Raw genomic sequence first — 27,773 nt, forward strand, 5'->3', positions numbered from 1 at the left:
TTAAGAGCCGCTAAGTAACTTAAATCTGCTCTGTTGATCAGGTAACTGAAAAACTAGCTTTCTATTTACTTTTCAGTAACAAATATTACGATATTTGCATAATACATACCGTATAGTCACATCTACATCAGCGGCTATAAGTACGAAGTAACCATCCAAATCACTCAACTAAAATCACATAATCTGAGGGTTATTTATTTTTGTAGTTATATAACAATTAAGCAGCTAATTATTCCTAGATTTGCATTATGTTGTTGTTTTGATTCACCATTAATCTGAGAAACTGACAACCATTGTAAAATAATAGTGAAATGATTATAAATAGACGAGCGTTCTGAAATAAAAATATACCGACTTTAATAAATACTAAATTGTACTTTTTTACTGAGTTTGAAAATAATTCGAATTTACTTGATTCTAATTCAGTTAATTTGGCATATTGATTTTCTATAAAGATACATTTTATTAATCTGAAATTGTGTGAGGATCCTTTTTATTTTTTGGTAGGCATAATATTAAAGTTTACAATATTTCTTTTGTTCTGAACGTGCCATGAATGACATTTGTGAAGGTGTTGCCACATAATTAAAATAGTTGTGCCAGCGACATCTAGTGTTGAGTAGGAAAACCATAGAAAATGTTAAAAGTCGTCGACTTGGCGAAGTTTGCCAAGACTTGGTAACCGTGTAAATGTAGCATTATGACAAGCTGACTTTGACGTTTGTGTTATGCTGCCAATGTGCCAATATCAAATGCTAATGTAGCAGAGAAATCACAAGACTAATTATAATAATTACTCATTATTTATGTTTCACCCAGTGACCTCAGTGAGTCAGCTACATGCTTATCCTCAACACGTTCACGATACTTCTACAAGTAGCGTTCATTGTGTTTATGTCACTGCTGTCCATGAACATTATTCGTCAGTTCACTAGTGCGAAGAAAATGGCTCTGGTCGCTCCAGCCTTGTTCGTGAACCACGGGGGTGGTCCCATGCCGCTTTTGGGTGATAAGGATCACGTAGGACTCGCGAACTTCCTCAAAGACGGTGTGAAGAAGCATGTTGATTTTAAAAACGTTAAAGCGATTATTTTAGTGACCGCGCATTGGCAGGAGAATAAAGTGACTATATCTTCTAGCAATCATCATGATTTATACTTTGATTATTATGGTTTTCCGCCGGAATCGTACAAGTATAGGTACGATGCGCCTGGCGATTCAAAGTTAGCTTCGCGCATTCATGAAACATTGAAGAAGAGCGGTATAGACTCGCGTCTTGATCCTTCTCGTGGTTGGGACCATGGAGTTTTTGTCCCAATGATTTTGATACACCCTGAAGCTAACATACCTATAATACAGATATCTGTGCTAAGCAATGAAGACCCAGAGCAGCATTACAAACTCGGACAAGCGTTGCATCAATTCAGAAAAGAAGGTATTGCTATTATTGGTTCCGGAATGTCATATCATAACATGAGAGAGTTCTTCAACAGTCGTAGAGCGAGACAAGTTATAAACAAAGAGTTTGATGACTATTTAAATGATGTGTGTACAGCGGAGGAACAGAAGAGGAAAGAAGGGTTGTTATCGTGGAGAGAGGCTATAGGGGCTAACGAGGCTCACCCTCCGCATGCTGCGGAGCATTTTATGCCACTTGTTGTCGTAGCAGGTGCTGGAGGATCTAGGCCTGGTGAGAGGATTTTCAATTGGGACATGAGTGGAGTCTTCAGGTTAAGTGCTTTCGTATGGAAAGAGGAGTGACCGTGGTATTCCGTTCCTGACTTTTTGCTTACTAGAAATATTTTTAGTTTAGTGGCAAGGTGAAATTATCCAGCGAACATACTCATTCATAAATTGTTAAATATAGATTTTGTAATTCATGATGATGTGCAGATTTGACAAATCTAATCTTTAATTGCTTGATAAAATAAACTAACAAACACATCTTTGTGAATAACACAACCTGTGAGCAAAAGTATTATTTGGGAACCTGTTTAAAGGTCAATAATTAAATCATGTTATGCTATAACATAACACAACTTACAATCATGTAATTGTAAATTGACCCTTGGACAAAATGTAGTATTTAACACACATTGCAACAATACACATTATATGTGTTAACTTTATTTCACACATCTTTCCATCATTTACAAGCATATTTATATAGGATTTATAAGCTTTATATTGTACAGCAGGGTGTAATATTACATGGACACATTGGGTTATGTAATATAATTAATTCATAAGGCTCCGCGCACACGGGCGACAAAGTTGCTCGGCGACCTTCGTATTTGTATGAAAAGTTGCGTCACCTCGTGTGCGCACCTTCATACTAGCCCATAGACCGAGCGACGGAGACAAAAAAGTTTTGTCTCCCGTCTGTGGGGGGCCTAAAACATCCAATTTGTCCATGCACTTTTTATGCACATAAAAGGGTGATATTTGATAGTTGCCAACAAGTTTCTGACTTTCTGCCAAGATAACTTACACATTTTCCAATCTCACCTAAATACATGCATAAATTACTGTGATCTGGCCAGGTTTATAGGGACACAGTATATATGCTATTTTCAGTCAAAAGAGTAGGTAGGGTGTACCCCAACGGGTAATTTCGAAAGTCACAAAAATCACCATTATTTCCATCATATCAAGATTCCCCTTTCGAAATCACCCGAGCATTTCTGTGCTTCGAAATTACCCCAATGCACCCTACTTATGGTTGTCAAGGGGCTATTTCCATAATAGCTTCATATGTAAATATTTTTGACCACAATGTGGTCTTTTGATTGAAAAAATCGCACATTTTGAGATTAAAATATAAAGCTAAAATCTTTTGTATAAAACAAGAACTTGGGAAATTAAAAAGACTGTTGATGTGATGTGACTGGTGTTTTAGAATAAAAATCAATACATTGCATTGATGCTTGCTTTCCTTTTGTCAAATGTGGGTTAGTATTACTAAATTTAGGTCAAAAATATAAATGGATAAATGTCATCAAATAAAAATTTAGACGGCCAGAAATCTTGGCGCTAAAAAAGGCGGCGAATTTGAAAAGTGTAGGGCTCACCGGCTAATTGACTTCATAAAACGCGTGCCTTCGAACCTTGACGTTGGCGGAATTACTTAAAAATTGATTGAAAATGTAGGGGTGAAGTAATAGGCTACTTGCCTCCTAGTCAAATCAGCTTCTTTTTAAGAACTGTCAAAACGAATTTTAACGACTTGTTAATATGGAATTAAATATGAAATCGAATTGAGTGACGTCACGGCCAACTCAGTTACTTTATATATTTCTACCCGACTTAATAAATAGAAATTGGATTTAAAAATGTCTTCTGTCCATGTTTTTCTTATAATTATCTGATGCTTTATTTCGTGCATTGTATAATAGTTATTTGTTATACAAGGGGGCAAAGTTGTATTTTAACGCCGAGTGTGGAATCCTGAACTTGCGAGTTTTTTAACACACGAGAAGGAAAATACATTTGCACCCGAGTGAAACACAAAACTTTTCCCCTCACCATAGCGAGGAAACTACAACGCAAAAAATGCGTTTATCACTGCTTCCAGTAGTTCTACAGGTGGTAAATTATCTTTATTACTAGATTCACCTACTTTTATCAATTTTAAAGCAGTTTACCCACTAGTGGATAAAATGCGTTTTTACCCGCTGGCACACCTCGGACACTGGCCGTCAAATATATGAAAGAGGTGCGTTCCTAGCACACAATCTAAGCTCGTGTAGGTGAACGCGTACTAAGCTTGTATGAGTGAAATATGACAGGTCGATTGTTCGCATTTTTGACAGGCGGTAACTGTGAGGTAACCGAGAGGGGGTGAGTGGCACTTTCAGCGGGGAGCGGGAGTGGCCATACTGTACGATAGTACTCTTTATTATACTGTGCCGCTGGTATTAAAGGACAAAACACGTGTTTCCGAGCTAGTGAGGGGAAAAATATTTTATTTTAACTACAGTCAAGTTCCCTATTTCCATAGAAAATTGGAATTTCGCGCCTTTTTTAGTGCCCCGATTTGGTTGACCGTCTAATGTATAAGTTTGGTATAAGGTTCGTTTAAAGTCCCAGTATCTCTTTAACTTACTGTTTTTGGTGTTGGTACGGCACGCCTCTGAAGTTATTTAATTTTAAGACCGAATAATATACACATTTGTTATACAAAACTATGTACTAGTTTTATTTATACCTACCATTGACGTATGGACTAAGAGCCCCCAGAGCCGCCAGACCTGGATAATGTAGTCCGTATCGACATTAAAGCTAGGAACATACTACGCGGACGTCCGTCGTCGATCGACCGCGGACGGGGATCTGGACAATGAATATACACTTAACCGTGCAAACTATCGGTCGACGGACGTGGCCTTGAGCGCATGGCTCGCTGGATGTTTTGGTGACCGTGCACACTGATCGGTCGCGGTCGATTTACGACGGACGTCCGCGTAGTATGTTCCTTGCTTTAATGTCTGCATATTACCTAGTTCAGCCCGTCTGTCATTTTTTTGCTATAGTGAGTGTTGTGTGTAGGAAATTCTTAACTTGTGTCGATTTAAAACACTCCCTTCGGCATTTGTATTTCTATTTCAAAGGCAAATCTATTTCAAGCAGGATGTTCAAATAAAAGTTATCAATACTTCTCGAAATCGTTTATTAATACAGTATTTATAAAGTACATCAAGTAACCTAATATTATCTAATGTATAATAAGTTACACTTAAGATGTATTCACCACCGATTATCATTAAAACCACAAGCCTTAGCCTTTTTACCACCATGAAAAAAAATGTATTTAACACCCTCGCTGCAGTGATTAGTATAATTATTAAAAAATACTTAAGTACAGTAAGGCACTGGTCCCACCGCGAGCACTATAAGCTATTTATTTATTTATTTCAAAAATAGTAATACAGCATGACAGTATTAAATACTAAATCACTGCAAAACTAAAAACAAGTACAAAACATTTTTTATACATGATAAACTGTTGAAAGACGTACATCCATCCTCTCGCAGAACCTCAATAATTCATCGCGCACAGCACTCCATCTGCCAGCAAATAAATCGCACTCAGGTGCTGATGCTAAGAGAGCATTCAGGAGGGGCAAAGGGCGAGGCCGTGTAAGCTATGAGCTATCGGCTATAAAAACGAACAAAAGATAGTCGCTCCCGTGCAAATAAAAGAGACACGGCAATGTTTATAGTTACTCGCCCAGCGGTGAGCTATCAAAATCGCCGTGTCTCTTTTATTCGCACGGGAGTGCTTATCTTTTGTTCGTTTTTATAGCCGATAGCTCATAGCTTACTAGCTCGCGGTGGGACCAGTGCCTTATGCAGTGAACGTGTTAATAAAGTAGATAAAAAGCCACGACGGTAAAAAGGTTAACTATGTTATCGGAATTGAGAGAAAGGATGCCCAGACCTTCTTAAAATAAAACATGATTAAAAAAAATACAATTTGCAGAAATGGGGTTGAAAAGTAGCACAAAACCTTACAGTTTGATGGATTTATTTATTTTCTGCTGTTATATTTTAGTCAGTCTGTTTTGTGCTTGGTTTTCACAGCGGTTTAGGTTCAACCCCATCCAATGCCAGTTGGCCATAGCCGACAAAGGTAAATGAATATAATTAATTTTGATAAAATTTACTATTGCGTGTAATACAAAGACATATAACTCCGTATAGACAGATAAAGTCTAAAAATAAAACGTACCTCAGTACCATAAAAGGTACGGCTGCCTAGATGGCATTATACCTTTGGGGAACGCTCAGCTAGATGGCGCTAATATTAATATTTGACATTTTAAAACATATCAAGCTAAGAATATGGGCCAAATTGACAAAACTGAGGTTCAAAAGTTTTAAGCTTGTGTCGAGAGATGGCAGTCTATGCACTGTGATTACATTTTACTTCGACAGTAACTCTCTATAATACTCGATTCTCTTTGGTGTAATATAAAATCTTAGAGCATTCAGTAGAGAGACGTGTCGGTCTGTTTGTCTACTATCTGGGGCCCATATCTCAAAACTGAAAGTTACAAGCGGAAGTCCCATTCCAACTTGTCATATTAGACATTGACTACCGCTTGTAAATTGTAACTTGTAGCTACGAGAAATGGGCCCCTGTTCTGGCTATTTTATGCGCTACGTCACATATATTTTTTATACGTAACGTAAAAATAATCATTTCAAATAAACATCAGTACATACAATACGTATGGCCGATTTTTCTTGACAGAAAATTCATTTTTTAAACGCCTTCCATCTGAATGTTCTAAGTACAGCCTGTCAAAATAGATTAGAAAATAATAGGGGAGCCACCGATGTAAACCGTTTTGCATGTAGCAACTACTGACTCACTTTTGTATGAGAACAGACTTGGCACATCTCGGACACTGCCGATCAAATATATGAAAGAGGCGCGTTCCTAGCACAGTCTAAGCTCGTGTAGGTGAACGCGTACTATGCTTGTATGAGTGGAATATGACAGGTCGACTGTTCGCGCTTTTGACAGGCGGGAACCGAGAGGGGGTGGGCGGCACTTGCAGCGGGGAGCGGGAGTGGCCATACTGTACGATAGTACTCTTTATTACACTGTGCTTATGGTAAAAAAAAACATTTCTACTCTTTTTTGACAGGCTGTAGTCAATTAGTCATACTAAACTAATTTGACACCGATTTTGATTCCGCCTTTGAAAGGATTAACCCCTCGCATGCGGCCTGTCAATTTTGATCATTGAAAATATGACCTTGACATTTAAAACAATAGATTCAAATTCCCACGCACGGATCCGTGTCTAAGCATACGAAGGGTTAAGTAAACTTTATAATTTCATGGAAGTTTGACGTTCATATAACAATCGTCCCGGTGGGAATGTCAAAATAGTTTGTTACCACTCTAAGGCACTGGTCCCACCAGAGGCAAGTTAGCGACGCGCTATCGGCGAATAAAAAATAGTCGCTCCCGTGTAAATAGAGACGCGATGAGATACGCAAAAACAATACAACGCTTTTCGTACCCAGTATAACAACGCCTTTAGGCCGTTTTCACATTATACGATCCGATATCGGATGTCGGAACGACATCCTACATCCGATAAACGCTTCCGATAGTGTCGGATGTCGGTCCGATAAAACCACAGAGAACCTCCTATAGAGTGGCAGTCTTGTATATTTGGTTCGCGATACGAGTCACCAGTGTTTGGGGTGCGAGGAGCGGGCGGGGAATGTGTTAAGCGCGCTGTGATTGGCCGTTTCAAGGACGGCGGGCAGTCGCGCCAGATGAAAAGGGACAGAAGTATGACTGTCCCTCTACTGACGCGTAAGTGGCCAATGTAAGTTGACCTATGCCGGCTCTGAATAAATTATAAATATGACTTATTTGTGGAATGTAATGCCGTCTGTTTTTAAATTTGAGCTTCTTGTTACCTTTCCACACCATTTCACACTACAGGTGGACATCTTTAAGGCATCAAAATACCCTTTTCCAATTTTTTTGTGCGAAAAACACGCGCTGCTTTCGGGTCTGTTACTTGGTCGATACTGATCGGGCACGGCGAGCGCCCGCGCTTATATCAGTGCAAATACTAGGAAGGCTGGCGACCGCGAGTCGTCTTGTAATAGATGTCTATAGGGGTTGGTCTGTGAATAAAACGCATTATTCCAAATCAATGAAGTATGATTTTGTATCAAAAAATATTTAAAAAAATGTTTTATATTTAATAATTATAAGCACTATATCCTAAATATTATATTGTAAAATTAAAATAACGAGCATAAAAAATACTCAGTGTCAGGCAAAATAAATAATTTTACATTCAACTATATCTACTAAAAGATGAAAAAACTAGTATCCGCAATTCGGACCGATGCATTACAACCTTTTTTTTTTCAATGGAAATTGTCAACTAATTTGAATTTCGATCATTAGTAGCTGTTTAATAGACGCCATTTTTGTCACGCACACTACTACAAACGTATACATACATTGTATACGCACACAAACAAATATTATCGGCCGACAACTGGCGGGGGGTCCGGCATGCCAAAAAATGTCGGAAGCGTCCTGCCGATATCGGCAGTTCCATGGTGCCTCGGACAAAAACTGTTGTAGGAGAGTGCCATCGGCATTAAATCCGCAATTTTTGTAGTTCGTAGTTCGTCGCCAAGCGATGAACTGTAAATCGCTCGCTCTCTCTTTTATTGACACGGGTGCGACTATTTTCTGTCCCTTTCTATCGCCGATAGATCAATGTTTAGTAACTTCTGGTGTGACCAGTGCCTGTAGCTTAAATAGCATGTTTCTAGCTGTAGCGGTCAAAATCTCATTTTATTTTCACGCAGTATTATGCTAGGCTTACCATCATGGTAAAATATTTTAAAAAAAATAAAAAATTACGTCTATTTTTTATTGCATATAAAATAAAATCATGTCTTGGTGTACATTTCGTTTACTAAGTTATTTACAAAACTTATATACTAGTAGCCTATTTTTACGTGTCGCGTCGCGTACAAAAATTAGCCTTTATGACGTTATGAATAAGAGCGAGAATGGCGAACGCGTGTTTAAAAATTTTAGTACACGGATAGAGAAATAAGGGAAGAGTTGTAATTGTTATAGTGACATCTAGCGACAATCACGCGGCAACTAGCGTAAATTATCAGTACTGCTCCTTGTCAATAGATGTCGCGACGAACGAAGAGTCTAATGCTCACCAATTTTTAGCTAATATTACTGTTCAGTTTTGCCCATCATTTTTCGGATATTTTTTCATGTTAACTGTGGCAACACTTTGTCACAGTTGAAATTCGAATATTAAAAAAAAACGGTTGCTCTGTCATGTAATCGACAGAGCCAGTACGCAACAGATTCGCGAACAGCCACCATCACCTTAGCCAGTCTCGCTATTTCTCGCAGTAAATTATTTGAAAGCACCATCACCCGTAGTTTAACATCATTTCAATAAGTGTTGTGTATCGGAGAGCGCCAGGATCATCCGTGGAGAGAACGTCGAAGGTCTAAGTTGAAAGCTCGAAGGTAACGGTTTTACGCTTCCTCTAGCTTGCGACAAGGAGCTGAAATCACCGCCAGCGGGCCTAAAGCGCGACCAACGACTCAGTCCTCACATTCCCGGGCTGTAAGGTAAACTTCGTTTACACTTATTTCACACTAGTCGTCTAACATCACATTTACCATCTTCACTCCATACCAACTTCCTTGCTGACTCGGCCCTAAATTCCACGCTATCGCTTTCCCCTTTTCGCCCCCATACAGTCCATTAATTGTCGAACAATTACAATAGTGTAAATCAGTATTATGTTTTCAATTCTTTCTGCTTGTAATATAGGTTGTAAACTGTTCTAATATTCAATTTTTGGCCGACGAGACACTATTGCCACCTAGTATCGAGTAGCAGTGCTGATAATTTACGCTAGTTGACGCGTGATTGTCGCTAGATGTCAGTATAACTATGCCTATACAAATAACTCGCGTTTACTGACGTATGGAGTTACTACTCTTCCATTACTTATTCCTCTATGGTAAACATGGTGTTTTTTTCCCGCACTAGTTCGAAAAGTAGTGCGTTTGTTGAGTAGGTTACTTTAACGGGCCGCATGGACTAAAAACGTACGATACACGTGCGAAGAGGAATTTCGTAACTCGTGTCAAATTAAAACACTCCCTTCTGTCACACCTCGGACACTGGCGATCAAATATATGAAAGAGGCGCGTTCCTAGCACACAGCCTAAGCTTGTGTAGGTGAACGCGTACCATGCTTGTATGAGTGAGATATGACAGGTCGACTGTTCCCGTTTTTGACAGGCGGTAACTGTGAGGTAACCGAGAGGGGGTGGGCGGCACTTTCAGCGGGGAGCGGGTGTGGCCATACTGTACGATAGTACTCTTTATTATACTGTGCTTCTGTCGTGTTTTCATTTATCGCCACTCGTTAACTTCCCCTTTTCCGCACTTGTATCGTAATCTTGGAGATTACAGATGTATTGCGAAAAGGGTTGCCTTCGTATTGTTATGGAAACGTACGAACGTGTCATGTTATTTCAGTCAGTCTCAGTACAAGATGTATACTATAAACATTAAATAAATGTCATATACAAAGAAAAAGTGACCAAGGGCTCCAAGTGTTCCGAGCTGGAATCGAACCAGCGTACTCCGTTAACCGGACGGATGCCTGTAAAACCACTCGGCCATCGGATCACGAAAGCAAGGGTCGAAATTTCCAAGTATATGACACAATTACCGAAGGCTTGGCGCCCCCCGCCATCTCTGAGGTAGAACCGAAACTAGTTCGACCTCCTAACTGAATCAACACATGTGATTACGAGCTAGCGAAGAGAGATGGCGCTGCCGTGCAAATCTACAAGATGCAAGGTGCAAGATGTATACTGACTGAACTAGCATGAAAAATACGAACGTTTCCGGAAAAATACGAAGGCAACCCTTTTCGCACTATATCTGTACGGACATTTATTATGTGAAAAAATTGCATTGCGCCTTTTTAATATTGGACGAAAAAAAGGTCGCAAAAATATCTGACAATAAATTGAAATAGATATCATACACGAAAGAAAAAACGGCAAGGCCCACTGGTGGCCGAGCCGGGAATCGAACCCGGGTCTTCAGCTTACGCGGCTAACGTCTTTACCACTAGACCACACGCCCGCCGGCGTGGCGAAGACCTTGCCGTTTTTTCTTTCGTGTATGATATCTATTTCAATTTATAATTTATATATAGTAGTGTGACTACTTGAAAAACGAACAAATCAAAAAATATTCAACAAAATAATTTGATTTGTTCCCTAGTTGTATATCTGACAATCTTATTTCTAGAGCCACAAGAGCGTGTCAGACATTTATGCAACCTTTTTGTACGATATTATTGCCGGTGACTATCATCCACCTGTATGGTACCTATATTTGGTACCATATTTTTGACTCTTAGTACTTTTTTTTTATTTTGGGGTAAATTTAGAGTTTATTATTGGCAAGATGTATTTTGTGTTATTTAAAAAAAATGAGAAAAGTTTCAGTATTTTTTCTACCTTGAAGAAATCTCGGTATTTTGGGAAGATGCGGTCGGTTTACTACAGTTGTGGTGTGGGTTTCAGGCTACTGTTCCGGATTTGTAAGTTCACATTTTTGACACATTTGTTTTGAAGTATGTTGCGATGTGGCTAAGACGTATCGTTTGCCAAATCTAACGAATAATTTCGAATTGGTTTAATCGGTTAGGCCCTATGTACAAGGAGGCGCTTAAACAAATATACGAATTCTATCAACTTATTGAAATGTCATTTGAATCGAAATGACAGACTCTGCCACAGCACTAGTTTAAAAATAAAAATTAATAAATGACATAAAAAGTAAATCCTGCGGGATAAATTAATATCGTAAAATACTAACGAAGATCCGCAAAAATGTAATATGTGTTAAATTATGTTTAAAGTAAGCGAAATATTGTTTTTAAGTACTTGATTTTTTTAAATATTATTACAGGATTTTATTTTAAATTTCATTAGGTTGCGCGAGTTTACGTTATGTCGGCGCTGTCATGTGCCAAAAAGAGGTTCTTAGAAATCCGGGACAATAGTCCTATTACTGCGACATCACAATTTCTTTCTCTTTCAACTTCAGAGTGGTATTGAAACTTGAGTTTGTGCTCTGTTTACCCCTTTTCTGAAAACAGGCGTGTGTTTATGTATCTTGTGTATGGTTGTTGTTTGTGTAGCGTAGTTATATGTTACTGATGCAGTTGGTGTGGGGCCAGGACTGCTTGTGCGAGCGGCAGTGTCGTGGTGATGGCGGGCGATGCCGCGCTCACTGCTACGCCGCCGCCGCAGAATATCACCTGCAAATAGAACAAAGATTAACCCCTTATCCATAATTATTGCTTATTCTTTCTATCACACCAATACGTCGGAAAGGGACAATAGTACATTGTGCAACAAGGGAGGTAAGGGGGTCATTAAATACGAGTGTCCTGATATATTCACGACAGCCGCAGGCTGGAGTGAATATAGACACGAGTATTTAATATCCTTACCTCCTGAGTTACACACAATGTTTTTCATCACATTTGAGAAAAAAATCCAAAAAAAAGTCATAAGGCAAAACCTTCAACGCAACGACGGCGCAAAGACCAATAGTGTATCTTCATCTATATCAGATTATTCATATTAATTTTGAACGAAAACAAACTGGAAAATCCTGCATATTAATTTAGATGCAATGTTCAAAAAAGCATATAAATCATATAATTGAACTAAATTTTTACTTATTTATGATTAATTAATTAATTTTGATCTGTTGTACTCTCCGTTGCTAGGCAACGGTGGGCGCCTCGCGCTGGCATACGGTCAAGCGCGAGTCGAGAACATATTGTCAGATTGTAAATCATAACAATTTATCTGAGTTAAATTTAGGAAATAAATGCAAAACACACTGAAATAATTCTAAAACATAAACAAAATCCATTTTTCATACCGTTTAATACCTTTTATAGCTTAATAGTTAAATTTTGGTTGTGCAACAAAAATCTTTGGCTGATTGAATCTTTGCCTGAAGTATTGTACGGCCCATACAACCATTTCAGTCGCAAAATCTTCAAATCAGTAACTAACTGTCAAATGTGACATAACGCGTGGTAACGTCGTGCAAACAATGCGACCGTATTGATACAATAACAAAATGTAGTCGTCGTGTGCACTCGTTACGGTAACAAAATGTGTACGAATTTGTGGCTGTCAATGTCACTGTCAGAATGACTTTTAACGACACTTAATTAGTCGACGTTTGCACACATAACGGTAACAACATGTGGACGAATTTGTGGCTGTCATTGTCACTGTCAGAACGGTTTCTGACAGTGACATTGACAGAATTTGTACACACATGTGTAGGTCTGATTACCGAACTGCTCCTAAACCACTGTAACCGCAAATGACAATCTGAAATACGAAGGTTTCTCAAACTTTCTTGTGAAGTTGTGGACTGGTTGCTTTGAATCATTTAAATATGAGCGAATTAAATAATAATAAACGACGACGACCATTTAAGCACTCTTCGACATTTTATAGAAATGTGGGAAAGTTAAGAAAAGTGCAGAATGATAATACAAATAGATAAGCACTTTATAGTTACTTAATGTATTAAATATATAATTATTAATTCTTATTGATAAAAATGAAGTGCAGTGTTGCTTTACACAATAAAAGTAGGAATCAAATGAAATAGAGTATTTACTGTGATATTAATAGAATTTCTGTTGCGCAATGATAGTTTTTTTCAGTACAGATGCTGCTTTTTACACGCAGTAGTGCGAGCAAATCAAGCAATGATTCATTTCTTGTCTGGTCGAAACTCTTAGCTTGGATTTAGGTACTGAAAATCGTCATACGATACACGTGCGAAAAGGACATTCACAACTCGTGTCGATTTAAAACACTCCCTTCGTTCGTGTATTAATTTATCGCTACTCGTATCGATTTTCCTCTTTTCCGCACTCGTATCTACAAGTATTTTGTTTGGGTTACAAAAAAAAACATTTTATTTACTCTACTACGTTTTATTTGCTGACCAAAAGCATGCCTTTTCACAGCGGTTCTACATATGTCTGGGACCGCGGCTGTACAATAAGTTAAACGCAGATTATCACATATATCATCTATGCTACGCAGAATGTAAAAAGTTACAAAGAAAGCTCTAGAACTAATGTCTTATGAAGACACGGAAAACTTATTAACAGTTCTAAAATAACTAGAAATAACCTAGACAGAGCTACTTAATGTTTACAAATAAATACACCTACCTATGTATCCTTACGCTGATGCGATAAAGTACAACTGTTGACTCATTAAAATGCTAATAAGCAATAAGTATTACATATGGCTTACCATCTTTTTTTGCTGTACTTTTAGAATTATGATAGTTTTAAGTAGGTAACCTACTCTATTTATAAATCTGTAATGTAACTTATTTATTTTTTAGTTGAATACCTATGCAATGCACATGATATTATCAAATAATTTCCCTGTTTTAGTTTGTAAGTTATTTTTTCTGCCTGAGATACAGGATCTCCCTAGTTCAGGCACGGACATGGTGAAGCCTATTTTGTGTTAATATAGTTTATGGCCTGTTTATAACTGCTATTTTTGGTACATGAATAAATGATTTTTATTTTTTTTTATTTTTTTTTTATTTATGTCTCTTTAACATTACAAATTTGTAGACACTTATCTATACAAAAATCTTGACAAAAGAAGTACAGATCGCTGAAATTAATGTTAATAGTAATATTATTGACGACTACTTCAACAAGTGTCAATTGTGAAATGCCGCAAAATACTAGTTGCTCTATAGAAGACCATAATAATATGATCCCCGATCCTTTACAACCCAGCAGCTCGGTACGCACGTTACATTTTTTTTTTAAATCTTCTTTAGTGAGGGCAACTGAGTACGACGGCATATTTAATTGTTTATAAAGTTTGAGGATACCTGGAAAAAATTAATACAAGAATTACGCCATTTTGAAAACAGCTTTCGGTCACGCGTGTACGCTGCGACCATTTTGCGACCGTTTGTCGACCGTTTGGTGACCGTTTGGCGACTGTTTTTTACATGGAATATTACCGTCTTAATCCATATTTTAACAACTTTATTGGTTTTCTAGGCATTATTTTTAATATTTCAGTATAGTGTATGCACCGGAGCACTAAAACTTCACCAATCAATATACATAACACGCAAACACCGAGTAGTCAATAATATTATTACTGGTTAAACTGAGGTAAATTGATGGCGCGTTGATAAATTTAGACTTATTTTATGAAATCACTCGAGCAATTTAATTGGCCATGGTAATTAGCCCACATTATATTACAAATGCAAACAATATTTATCTTTAACAAATTCTTACGCCATTACATTTTAATGTCAAATGGTTTTATTTCTTTTTTACTTTGACGTCTCTGACAGTCGCCATTTGAAAAGAATGAAATGAACGAATGATTTTCGGAAAGTAGTCGCCAAACGGTAACCATGTGTGCACGCGTAGTGCACACTTCTGTCACTTCTGTGACCATTTGTGCCTGTTACCAATCGTCCCCATTTGGGTCGCCGCGACTAAACGTCGACCGTACTGCGACTAAACATTGAGACCCGAAGACCTGTGTGTACACAAAATAGGAGGATTTGCGTAGGAACGGCGACCGATTATGGTTATATGGGGGATTGTATTAATTTTTAAAACTAAATCCATTATTCCCTTGGGAATAAAATAGTACATTATTCTTCAGTACACGTAGACGTAATGAGACCTTTAAACAGCAAATGTGATGAAAACGATTTTTATCGGCTTGATAACTTTAGTGAATGTTTATGAATAAGGGGATAAAGATCTGGGTCACACACTCTAGATAGAACTAGATCCGACGGCAGCTGCTGGAACCATAATGGCACAATTTCATTAGTCGATAACTCGTTCGGTATACAACATACGGGGAGTCCAAGCAGGCGGGATAACAACCAATGAAATGCACAATTACTATTTAATTTCCCCGAATGCGGGCCCTGTGGCACGCGTTCCAGAAATCTTTCGTACCCCGCATGCGGGCCTTATCGACTAATGAAATTGCGCCATTAGTCGATAGAATCCGCATTCGGGGTGCGAGAGATTTCTGGAACGCATGCCACAGGGCCCGCATTCGGGAAATTATATATTAATAGTAACTTTTATCGGTTGTTATATCGCATACGGGAACTCCCCGTATGCTGTATACCGAACGAGTTATCGACTAATGAAATTGCGCCATAATGAAAACGTTTCTCCGAACGCGTTCCATAATCTCTCGTACCCCGAACGCAGGGTGCGCATTGGAATGGCAGTGGTCGTGTCGTACCTGCTGCACCTGCGGGCTCTGCTGCGCGCCGGGCGCCGCCAGCACGTACTGCTGCCGCACGCCGCCCACCTGCGCACAACGCCATGTTACACCACACACCATATATATACAACACTATACACTACAGGAAAGACAACTAAGAGTTGAGTTGAGTTGAGTTTATTTATTTCATAATGGTAAATTACAGTATAAATTATTCTACGTTAACCTATATGAATTTACATTATGATCGTCAATTATAATAATTTGGCATGCAAAGATACAATAATATAACGTCAATAATACTCAAAAACAATAGAAATTATTAAATTAACAATTTGTAAATGTGGTTTTCAAAACCACCGCCATTAAAAACTAAATAAATAATATAGCACAAGTCAAGTTAAAAGTCTAATAGTTAGGTATCTCATAATGATCGTCATATTAAAATGAAATTATGAGCAATTGGTAATAATAATAGTTCAAAATGTCAAGTAAATTATTACAATTTTAATTCCATATATTCATCTACCGAATATAATGGATTTTTCAATAAAAAGTTCCTCAGTTGAAGTTCAAATGCTTCGTCAGAGATTTCAGTTCTTAATTCGGCGGGTAGGCGTTCGTAATAGGTAGGGCCTATCACTCGTGGATTCTTGCATGAAAGTGCCATGCGACGCGGCACTGTTCGCAGTCTTCCCGTCGATCTTATCTGTTTGCCTATAACTTCGACACGTTTGAACGTAGACAAGTTTCTTCTTACGAACATCAAAACTTGAAACATGTATAGGGAAAAGTGCGTCATTATGGAATACTTTTTAAAGAGTTCTTTGCAGTGGCACCTTTGTTCAACCCCAGCCAGTAAACGGATGGCACGTTTTTGGAGAATCAATACTCTCTTGGCATCTGTTGAATTTCCCCAAATCAGTGTACCGTATGACATCAAGGAGTGAAAGTGTGAAAAATAGACGTTTTTAAGCGACTTCCTTGATATCAAAGGTTGTAGTTTTTTCAACGCAAATATAGAACTACTCAACCTATTACAAAGCTGATCGACATGGCACTTCCAATTCAGATTCGAGTCAAGTACAAAACCCAGAAACTTTACTTCGTTACATAACGGCATTGGGCAGCTACTGATACATGGCGGTACCGTGGTGTTGCGGCCCGAGAACATCATGACATTGGATTTTGTTATGTTTAACAGTAGGCCATTTGATGAAAACCATGTCTGTAATTGGTCACAAGCTTCATTTATTCCCTCGGCCAACTGCGCGTGTGTTTTTGCCTTAACAACTACAGTGGTGTCGTCTGCAAATAACACTGAGAGTCCATTTGTGATGGCAGAGGGTAAGTCATTCACAAACAATAAAAATAGCGTATTTCCGGCCGCCGACCCTTGAGGAATGCCTAAATTAATGTAGCCAGTCTCTGAAACATGCCTCTGGCCATTTAGTGGCATCTTAACTACTTGTTGACGGTCAGACAAGAATGATGCAAGCAATTTATGTGCGGAACCATTTATGCCATACATTGTTAATTTATTTAAAAGTAGTTTATGACTAATGATGTCGAAAGCCTTAGACAAATCGCACAGTATGGCAGCCATCTTGTACTTATCATCTAATCCAGTCAAAATGCAGTCAACGATTTTGTGTGCTGCTGTAGTAGTGGAGCGTTTTTGTCTGTAGGCATACTGGTTATCGGTCAGCAATGCATTATGTTCCAGGTACGACATTAAGGAAGACGACAAAATTGACTCAACAATTTTTGACACTGTAGGTACTATAGTTATAGGCCTGTAATTGTTTACATCACTCTTGTCACCCTTTCCTTTATAGACCGGACACACACGTGTATTTTTAAGTACATTCGGATATATTCCAATTTGAAACATGTCATTAACTAAAACTATTAATATGTCAGATAGAATAGGCCAGATACTTATTAATATATTTAAAGATATGTCATATACGTCTACAGTGGTACTGGTCCTTAACATTGACTTTATGGTTTTATCCAGAAGGTCACGAGTAACAATAGGGAATGCGAAGGACGGTATATCAGTGTTGCCCAAGTGCCCACTAACGTACTGCTTGGATAGGTGCTCATCGTTGCTTACTGCATGTATTTTGGCGATGTTTAAAAAGTGCGAGTTAAAAGCATTTGGAATGTAAGAAATAGTATATTGTGCAACAAGCGAGGTAAGGGGCATTTTGTCAACGAGTGTTAATAACTTGCGACAGCCGCAGCCTGGAGAGAGTTATAGACACTAGTTTACAAAATCCTTACCTCCTGACTTACACACAATATAATTAATTTTACGTCCGGATATAGTATTAATTTTTAAAACTAAATCCATAACTCCCTTGGGAATAAAATAGTACATTATTATTCAGTACACGTAGATACAATGAGACCTTTAAACAACAATTGTGATGAAAAAACTATTTTTCACTTCTCATTCTCAAAAGGTGCAATAAAATAAAATATGGGGGGGGGGGGTTGCCCTAATAAAACATTTGTGAGTGTGTTTAGTAAAACGTCCCACTTTGTCGGTTACCATTAAGACGAGATTTACTTGTAACTTTATATGAAATAACTGACAAAGCGGCTTTATAGCAATCGACAAAGTGGGACATTTTACCGTGCACACTCACATTTTTTCCACTTTTTATTTTAGTACTTTGTCGGCGTGATTGATATACATATTGGTACCAGGACGTAGTTACGCAGAATCCAATCCATCTGAAATATTTGTTGAAATGAAAGACTTTTGTTTTTCATACAAGGTCTAAAACTTAATGACAATTTCATGTGGAATGGAACGTTTCTGCGTAACACAGCACAGCGGATATCGTCTCGCTCGAATCTAGAGCAGAGCCCAACTGAGGTAGTACCTCCGCCTTACAGAAGACCGCAGCCAAATAGCACTAGACCCTACTCATAGTGTTGTGTTCCTGTGAGTAAGGCTGCCAGAGCTCAACGAGGGTGCGGTGTGCTGATGACGGGAGGACTTACGGAACTAACTTGTTCCGTCTATTGTCCTTTGAGTCGTCGGCAACCCGAACCCTCCTTGGAACTTGTACACTCCTTTTTGCTGTGTACTTAACACAGCAAAAGGGAATGTACAAGTTTCTAATGGGGTGGCAACGCGCATGTGACACTTTGAGTTGCAGGCGTCCATAGGTTACGGTGGCCGCTTTACATCAGGCGGGCCGTATGCTTGTTTGCCACCGACGTAGTATTAAAAAAAAACTACGTCCACAGCTTTCTAGTGCAAACGGTCACTGAGATTATCCGCGGACAGACATGGCGAAACTATAAGGGTTCCTAGTTGACTACGGAACCCTAACAAGGTGTAAAATGAGGCTGGCAACCCCAGCAAGATAAACATCTCTAAGAGAAGGCTCGCTAAATTTTAATCCTTAATAAGTTATAAAAGCTTACGAACATTGTGGTGAAGTGTACAACAGTGGCGTGGTCCGCCTTGCGGACGAAATCACGTCAAATTCAACTACGGTGCACAACATTTCAACGTTTCCTGCCACAGTAAAGTACGTAGATAACCGTTTACACTTTAAAAATCCGAAATTTCGTCAAAGATAACGGGATAACAACGTGACGTACACAGCTGTTGAAGCAAACTGACGTTGACATTTCTGACAGTGACATTGGCGACAGATTGGATAGAGGGTGACACATTAGCACGTATGCCAACATCATAATTGCAACTGTCAACAGAAGGGAGCGTTCGGAAACCACATCACGTTAGCATATTTATCCTAGCCAATATACTCAGCGGTTTCGTCCAACATGGCTCTGTGCGCTGGTTGCAAATTAGTAGCTGAAGATGGAAGATACATGAAATGTAGTAAATGCGCTCAATCGTACGACTTATTGTGTGCCGGGTTAATGTTGGATAGATACCTAGCTTTGTCAAACGAGGACCTCAATTGCTGGATTTGTATGGATTGCCGACGTACAATACCCAAAACTGGAAATACAAATACACCTGTACGTCTATTTCCTAGCCTAAGCAACTGTATGGGTAATGATGGTTCAATTGCTGAAATAGTTGATACCTCAGATTTGGACTTGGATAACGACTTTAAAAATATCACCATTGAGCGAGGGCAGTACAGGTCAAAGAAAACTCATCGAGTGGACGAGCCGCCGCCTAGGTGTGCATGCGGCGGAGCCACACTACGATCTATTATAAGGGAAGAGCTTAACACTCTATTTGCAAACCGGAACCCTTCTTGGCTCTTGGATGCCATCTTGCCCATGTCAACTGAGCTTAAACAAACAATGAATAAGGTTTTAGATATTCAGAGCTCGCTATTAACTAAACTAAATGAATTCACCACCTCTCCGTCGACTGTAACACCGTCTAGCACATGCAAGCAAACGCAGCAGGTGGATATATCTGCACATAGTGCTCATTTGTCACCCCAACCAGAAACATCCAAATTAAACTTGCCTATTTCTACCACTGGCAACCCCGTTACTACGACAAAATCCCCTGCGCTCTGCTCTATACAACAAGTTGTACCAGAAAGTGCTCCTCTGGCTCTTCCAAATTCTGCAAGCAAGCCGCTGGATAGTAGGAAAATTAATGTTGTTAACGGTGATGCAAGCGACCATGACCATGACGATGATAGTCGTGACAATACCTCCACTACTGCAGAAAACGAACTAGCTTGGAAAAGTGTGCAGTACAGGAGGGGACGGATGTCTAACCCACCCTCCAAAGACGACAGTAATCGTGATCGTAGTGGTGCCCAAGGAGTCTCTGGAGGTAACGGCTATTGTGGCAGCGACGTTGGTGGACACAGACGTAGAAGCAGAGCTAGCGGTCTCGTGGGACGAGCCGGCGCCGAGAGTGGCATGTGCCGCGGCACGGCGCCGCCTGGTGCTACTCCCTTGTCTGCTGCGGAGCGACTGCAACAGTTACATCTATGCTACGTTCAGGAAGGCACCACAGCTGAACAAGTGCGGGCACATCTGGAGACTATCTGTGAAAGTGACGTGTGTACGGTCGAACCCCTTAAGCCCCGGGGGAACTATTCATCATTCAAGCTTGGAGTGCCCGCAAAGTTCTCTGACCGAGTGCTGTCAGCTAGTAATTGGGCCGAAGGAATATGTGTTAAATATTGGCGACAGAACTTTCGTTCCGGCCGGGGAAAAGCCGTGTCGACGGCCCACCCCCGGCAGAAAAAACTATTGTTTAACTACCAGAACGTCCGGGGATTGCGATCTAAGACTGACATGTTTATTAAGAATGTTATAGCTTGTAAATTTGACATTATTGGCCTTACGGAAACCTTTCTGACAAGCTCCGTGTGCGACGGTGAGCTCTTCCCCAGCGGGTGGCGCGTGGCGCGACGAGACCGCGCGGGCGACGCCGGCTGGGGCGGGGTGCTGCTGGCCGCGCGAGACCGCTATTCAATGCGTGTCCTCCATGATATCGATGGCCTTACCACTGATATGGAATTGTTATTTGCAATAATCACTTATAAGAATTTGAAATTTCTGTGTTGTGTCGTATACCTACCTCCGAGCTATAATGCTGACCAGTATACGAATGTTTTGACATGTATTGAAAATGCTGTATGTGCTTATCCTGACCTATGTTTCATTTTGTTAGGCGATTTTAATCTTAATTCATGTTCTTCTAGTGTTAAATGTGACTTTGATTTATTTTGCGACTTTTGTAAACTGACTCAATATAATAATGTTTTTAATGAACACGGGGGCATGTTACATCTCGTGCTGAGTGATTTGGATGAAAAACTTTTGTCGGTATATGCCTGTTCTGATGAAGCGTTGGTCCCGATGGACGCGTACCACCCACCCCTTGCGCTTTTAGTAACGTTTCCCTGCAGCCTGCCTCCGCCGTCCGCCCCGCCGCGCTCGCGCGCCGCCTCCTGCCCAGACTGGAACTGGCGTAAGGCGGACTACCAAATGCTCTATCCGGCTCTGGCAGCCATTGATTGGACCGATCTCCTGTCAGCTGCTGATGTTGATTCTGCTACCGAAATTCTGTACACCAAACTTTATTCGTGTATCAATCAATTTGTTCCTTTAAAAAATCGTACTAATAATAATTCTAAATACGTATACCCAAAATGGTTCACAGGGGAGATTATACGCAATATTAAATTAAAATATTTTCACTTGAAACGTTTCAGACAAGAGGGCAAGGATTTCAATTGGCATATGTTCAAATATTACAGAACACAAGTAAAGTATTTGATTGATGATGCGTATAAACTTTACCTTCATAATGTACAACGTAATATTATTAGTTGCCCGGGGAAGTTCTGGGATTATGTCAAAGACAAAAAAAGGGAACGACAGCACAGTGACGAGTCTTTTTATTTTAAAGGAAGAGAAGTGAGTGGTCAGGATGCTGCGGATGCCTTCGCCAATTATTTCAGCTCCGTGTTCCAGCAAGATAGGCCGAACCTGGACGCGGCGGCCGCGGCGCGCGTGGCACATGTCTCCGGTGACTCGAGAACTGTCTCCATTCCCTTCGTTTCTGAGTCTGATTTAAGGGCGGCTATACGTAAAATTAAACCCCGCTCATCTAGCGGGCCGGACGGTATCCCAGTATTTCTAGCCAAAGATTGTGCTGATACATTGGTTACGCCTCTAATGCATATATTTAACCTTTCGCTCAGATGTTCCGTCTATCCAAATCGCTGGAAAACTTCTAGGGTGACGCCAGTTCCCAAGGAAGGTAACAATACGGATATTACCTCTTTTAGGCCTATAGCCGTGCTGCCTGTGTTTGGCAAGATATTTGAAATCATGCTCAATCGCCATATAAGTGTACAGGTGGCAGATCGCTTGCACCCCAGTCAGCACGGCTTCCGTAAGTCGCGATCCACTGTCACGAATCTTGTTGCTCTTGCTGACTATGTCTGCAAGGAGATGGATGTTGGTCGCCAGGTCGATGCAGCTTATTTCGACTTTAGAAAAGCTTTCGACCTGGTCGACAATGACATATTGCTGGGCAAGTTGGCGCTAGTGGGCTTCACGCCGAAGCTATTAGATTTTTTAGCTAGTTATATGTGCGGTAGGCAACAGTACGTTAGGGTGAGCGGCTTCGAGTCTAGCGATTACTGTACGCTGTCTGGTGTAAGTCAGGGCAGTACCCTTGGCCCCACTCTGTTTCTTATTATGATAAATGACTTGCCTGATACAATTAGGGCAGCTAAATGTCTTCTTTTCGCCGATGACCTGAAGCTGCTCCTAGGCATTGGTGATAGTAGTGACAGTGCGGCGTTGCAAGCTGATATTGATGCTGCTGCTGGGTGGAGCGTGAGAAATAGACTTCCCTTTAATGCCAAAAAGTGTAAGGCGATAACTTTCACACGTAAACGTTCCGCACTCCAAACTGAGTACAGTCTAGCGGGCTCGTCTTTGGAGAAAGTCACTGATATTCGTGACCTGGGTTTAATGTTGGATAGCAAATTTGACTTCCATTCGCATATCACTAACATTAGCAGGCAGGCCAGTAAAACCTTAGGATTTGTAATGAGAATATCCAAGCAATTTCACGTCGGAGTGGCCAAGGTTCTCTATAATGCTTACGTACGCAGTAAGTTGGAGTATGGTGCGGTTGTCTGGGATCCGTATGAAGCCAAGTATTCATTAATGCTTGAGAAAACACAACGGAAATTTGCACGCTGGTTGTACAAGAAAGCTTATGGATACTACCCGTACCTCTACCCTTCCATCTTTGTCTCGGGGATGGTTGGGCTAGACACCCTCGGTTTGAGGAGGAAGTTGCTGCTCCTGATACACTATCTCTCCATCATCCACCACCATGTTGATAGCCCAGATGTGTTAGGAAAGATAGGGTTATTAGTTCCCAAGCGTGTGCCGCGCGACTTGGAGGGGGCGGTGGCACCGCGTCGCCGGCCGTGTCTGCTGCAGCGGCCGACCGCTCGCACGTGTTACGCGAGGCACGCGCCCACCACGCGTGCTTTAACGCTTCTCCAGGCGATGCTCACTCAGCACGTTGACGTTGACATGTTTGCTGATCGTTTAGCATACTTATGCAAAACTGCTAGACAATTTATGAATTTTTATTTGACTGACCCGTAATCTGTTTGACATTATTTTAAATTTTCTTATTTTATTTTACCTCTTAATTGTTTATTTGATTAGTTTGACTTGTTCGACATTTATACGACATTTTACCTAAGCATGTTTTATTTTTATTATATTGCATGTATTGTTAATGTGTAGGTGTATTGGTTCAGACTGTAAGCTTGCACTATGTTCAATAAATAAAAAAAAAAAAAAAAAAAAAAAAAAAAAAATGCACCTGATGTATTTGCTGTTGCTGCACCGGCTGTCGGTGCGTGGCGTCAGCTTCTACCACAACTTGCTCCATGTAGTTACCGCCCGCTGAAACAGAACATAACACTATGATACAAGTCCGAAAAATCGGAAATTATGGTACAATACGTTGTGGACACAAACCTACCCCCGACGCAAAAACGACGGGGTGTTATAAGTTTGACGTGTCTGCCTGTCTGTGTGTGTGTCTGTCTCTGGCATCGTAGCTCCCGAACTGATGAATCGATTTAGATTTAGTTTTTTTGTCTGAAAGCTGAGTAAGTCGGGACTTCGGGAGTGTTCTTAGCCATGTTTCATGAAAATCGGTCTACCTACTATGTCGCGGTCGGGGGTTTTTTCAAAATTTTAATTTTTTCTACGCTTTAACCAAATATTCTCACCTGCGGGCTGCGGCGCGGCGCTCTCGCAGCCAAAAAGGCAATGCTGCACCGTCCAGCGAGGCTCGAACGGGATGTGTGTCTTCACCTGAAACGGACACGAAAACGTGGGCAATTAAAAAAGACCGGTCAAGTGCGAGTTGTACTCGCGTTGTAAGGGTTCCGTACACTACAAGAAGGGCTGAAGCGCCTCCTTTTTAATAGGAACTTAAGTCATTTATGCGAATAATCAATATTTTGAACAAAACGAAACAGAAATGAGTTTATATGTAATATTCAAACGCGCTCTAACTATTTCAAGAGATTCGGTAACTCCTTGCAGCGGCAGTGAGTGAAATTCGTAATATGATTTTTTTTCTTTTATTTTAAGTCCGACTTACGCTTTACTGTAGATTTCTAATAGGTTTTCCTGTAATCTATAGATTGAAAACTATTTCGTGTATTTTTTTTAAATTTTACGCATAGTAGTTTCGGAAATAAGGGGAGGGGGAATGGTAAATTTTGCCTATTTTATTAAATAACTTGAAAATTACCTTACTAAAAATTATTAAAAAAATATTTTTGAAATACTTATGAAAACCTCTTTCATTAGATATATGTAACACAATATAGTTCTAGAAACTTTGACTTTTAATTTTCACTTTTATCCAAAATTGAAAATTTAAAATATATGCGTGCCAAATTTCAAGTTAATCGGTTCAGTAATTTTGGAGAAAATTGGCTGTAACGACGGACAGACAGACGCACGAATGATCCTATAAGGGTTCCGTTTTTCCTTTTTTAGGTACGGAACCCTAACAATAGACTAGTTCCCTACTAGTCAAATCAGCTTCTTTTTAAGAACTGTCAATACAATTTGCTAATATGGTATCACTATGAAATACTGAGCGAGATGAGACTATGAGACTGAGACTCAATTCATCAAAGAAATCTTGGTAACAAAATAGGAATAGTAAAAACAAATTTAACTTTTTCCTTAAGAGGGCTTTCGTGTTAAAAATAGTGAAATCGCAACCGAGCGCTCGATCATACCGTGTGTGGTATCAAATTAAAGGGCTTTGCGAGTAGTTTATAAATATATATCACATTATAGGACTTTTTCTACTTGGTCTAACAAAATATAAGAAAATGTCCGAAAGTGGTTATACCTTCAGTTCAGTAGTCAACATGAGTATATGTCGACATGGCAGTCTGAAGAACTTGCTGAAGAGACAGGAACACTCTTGGGTGGAAGTGCCGTACTTGCATGTAGCATGTTGTCTTCTATATGCCTTCAGCCGATTGTAAGTCAGTCAGATTGTATTGATTGCTTAATTTTGACCAAATATAGGAGTTTCAATGATCTGCCTGATTTTACAATGGGCCTAATTTTACAAATTGTTTTCTAATACCTTTAGTTCAGTAGTCAACATGAGAATATGTCTGCACGGCAGTCTGAAGACCTTGCTGAAGAGACAGGAACACTCTTGGGTGGAAGTGCCGTACTTGCAAATGGCTACGCTGCTGTGTCTTCTGGAACAAGGTGGGTTCTCACTATCTGGGTTTACAAGCTTAATAATATACACTAAAAACAGTTTATTATCTTATACTTTTAAACGAGGAATTGTTGTATTTATTTATATATATATACCGACGATCTCGGAAACCGCTCTAACGATTTCGCTGAAATTTGTTATGTGGGGGTTTTCGGGGGTGAAAAATCGATCTAGCGTAGCCTTAGATCCCGGAAAACGCGAATTTTCGAGTTTTCATGAGTTTTTCTTTCGCGTTAGTAAACGTAAAATATGGTCGTTAATTTCACCGCGCGCGCATCGATTCCGCTTAGCTCAGTCGTACGAGGTCGGTCTAATGTACGCAGATAGATCGTAGGTGTCAGGGTTTCGAATCCCGGCCAGAAATTAAGTTTTTGTATTTTGTCTTTTTTTTGTTTTTGTATTTATAACTGAATGAATCGTGAAAGATTTACTTTTCTTTTTAATCCTTATCAGGGGCGGCTCACTCCACGATTCTATCGCCGCGCTACAAGTACATGCCAGCAAAAAACCGGCCAAAAACGTGTCGGGCCACTCTCAGTGTAGGGTTCCGTAGTTTTCAGATTTTTTTTCAAAAAAAGTTTAAAACAATTTTCCTAGAAAGTTATAAAAAATTCTACTTTTGTAATTTTTTCATATTTTTTAAACATATGGTTCTAAAGTTAGAGGGGGGGGCACTTTTTTTCCTTTAGGAGCGATTATTTCCTAAAATATTAAAATAATCAAAAAACAATTTTAGTAAACCCTTGTTCATTTTTAAATACCTATCCAACAATATATCACACATTGGGGTTGGAATGAAAAAAAAAAAAACAGTCCCCGCTTTACATGTAGGGGGAGCACTTTTTATTTTACCACTTTGTCGGCGTGATTGATATACATATTGGTACCAAATTTCAGCTCTCTATTGCTAACGGCCACTGAGATTATCCGCGGACGGACGGACAGACAGACATGGCGAAACTATAAGGGTTCCTAGTTGAGTACGGAACCCTAAAATGGCCCAGCTATCAGTTGATATAAAAACTTGTTTTTGATGTTTCATAGCCATCTAGTTGGTATATTAGATAGAGGAATGAGTCCTACCTGCCAGCCCGGTCGTCGAGACATTTCTGCGCTATTTTGGTCTGGTGAGACATCAGGTTATACGCGTACTGCGTTATGGTGTCTGTGGGGGACTGTTTCAGGGTCTCCGGTTACAGAGTAAGAATTTCACCACCGCCTTTCTTCCCGTGGGTGTCGTAGAAATCGACTGTGGGATATATCCCAGGTTAAATTGTGGCGTAGGCGAGAGGCTGGCAACCTGTCACAATGTCGTTTTCTTTCAACCCCTTTTTGCCAAGGGTGGCACTGAAACTTGAGTAGTTTATGTGTTTTGCCTACCCCTTTATGGGATACAGGCGTGATTGTATGTATGTATGTTCATACAAACTTTTAAAGAATTGCTCAGGTAGCATGTTCGGTCTTGAACAAAATATCTTTTAGAAGGGTTAAAGACCCTCTTTCATCTTCTTCAGATTTTTCGAGTTGCTAAGAAGTTACTAGCTATCAGTTTTGTTTCTACACTAGCAT

The 27,773-nt window shown here is 39.8% G+C and overlaps 2 protein-coding genes across 2 annotated transcripts in view; one reads left to right on the top strand and one right to left on the bottom strand.

Annotated features, from left to right (window-relative positions):
• Positions 1-753: 753 nt before the first annotated feature.
• LOC125239817 (dioxygenase tasH-like) lies at positions 754-2,924 on the top strand. The gene has a single exon (XM_048147522.1). The coding sequence runs from the start codon at positions 841-843 to the stop codon at positions 1,759-1,761; it is 921 nt and encodes a 306-aa protein (XP_048003479.1). The 5' UTR covers positions 754-840; the 3' UTR covers positions 1,762-2,924.
• Positions 2,925-11,455: 8,531 nt separating this feature from the next.
• The window catches only part of LOC125239888, a 35,009-nt gene continuing 18,691 nt past the window's right edge, over positions 11,456-27,773 (bottom strand). Inside the window, exons 11-15 of the mRNA XM_048147652.1 lie at positions 26,061-26,178; positions 24,673-24,757; positions 24,258-24,340; positions 15,938-16,006; positions 11,456-11,886 (exon numbers count right to left, since the gene is read on the bottom strand). Coding sequence (XP_048003609.1) covers positions 11,779-11,886; positions 15,938-16,006; positions 24,258-24,340; positions 24,673-24,757; positions 26,061-26,178 — 463 coding nt within the window. The 3' untranslated portion in view covers positions 11,456-11,778. The remainder of the gene's footprint in view (positions 11,887-15,937; positions 16,007-24,257; positions 24,341-24,672; positions 24,758-26,060; positions 26,179-27,773) is intronic.

The sequence above is a fragment of the Leguminivora glycinivorella genome, chromosome 26 (assembly GCF_023078275.1).
Source record: "Leguminivora glycinivorella isolate SPB_JAAS2020 chromosome 26, LegGlyc_1.1, whole genome shotgun sequence".
NCBI classification, from domain to species: Eukaryota; Metazoa; Arthropoda; class Insecta; order Lepidoptera; family Tortricidae; genus Leguminivora; species Leguminivora glycinivorella.

Excerpts from the sequence above, each read along its gene's own strand:
- LOC125239817 (XM_048147522.1), top strand. The coding sequence starts at position 841 with ATGCTTATCCTCAACACGTTCACGATACTTCTACAAGTAGCGTTCATT.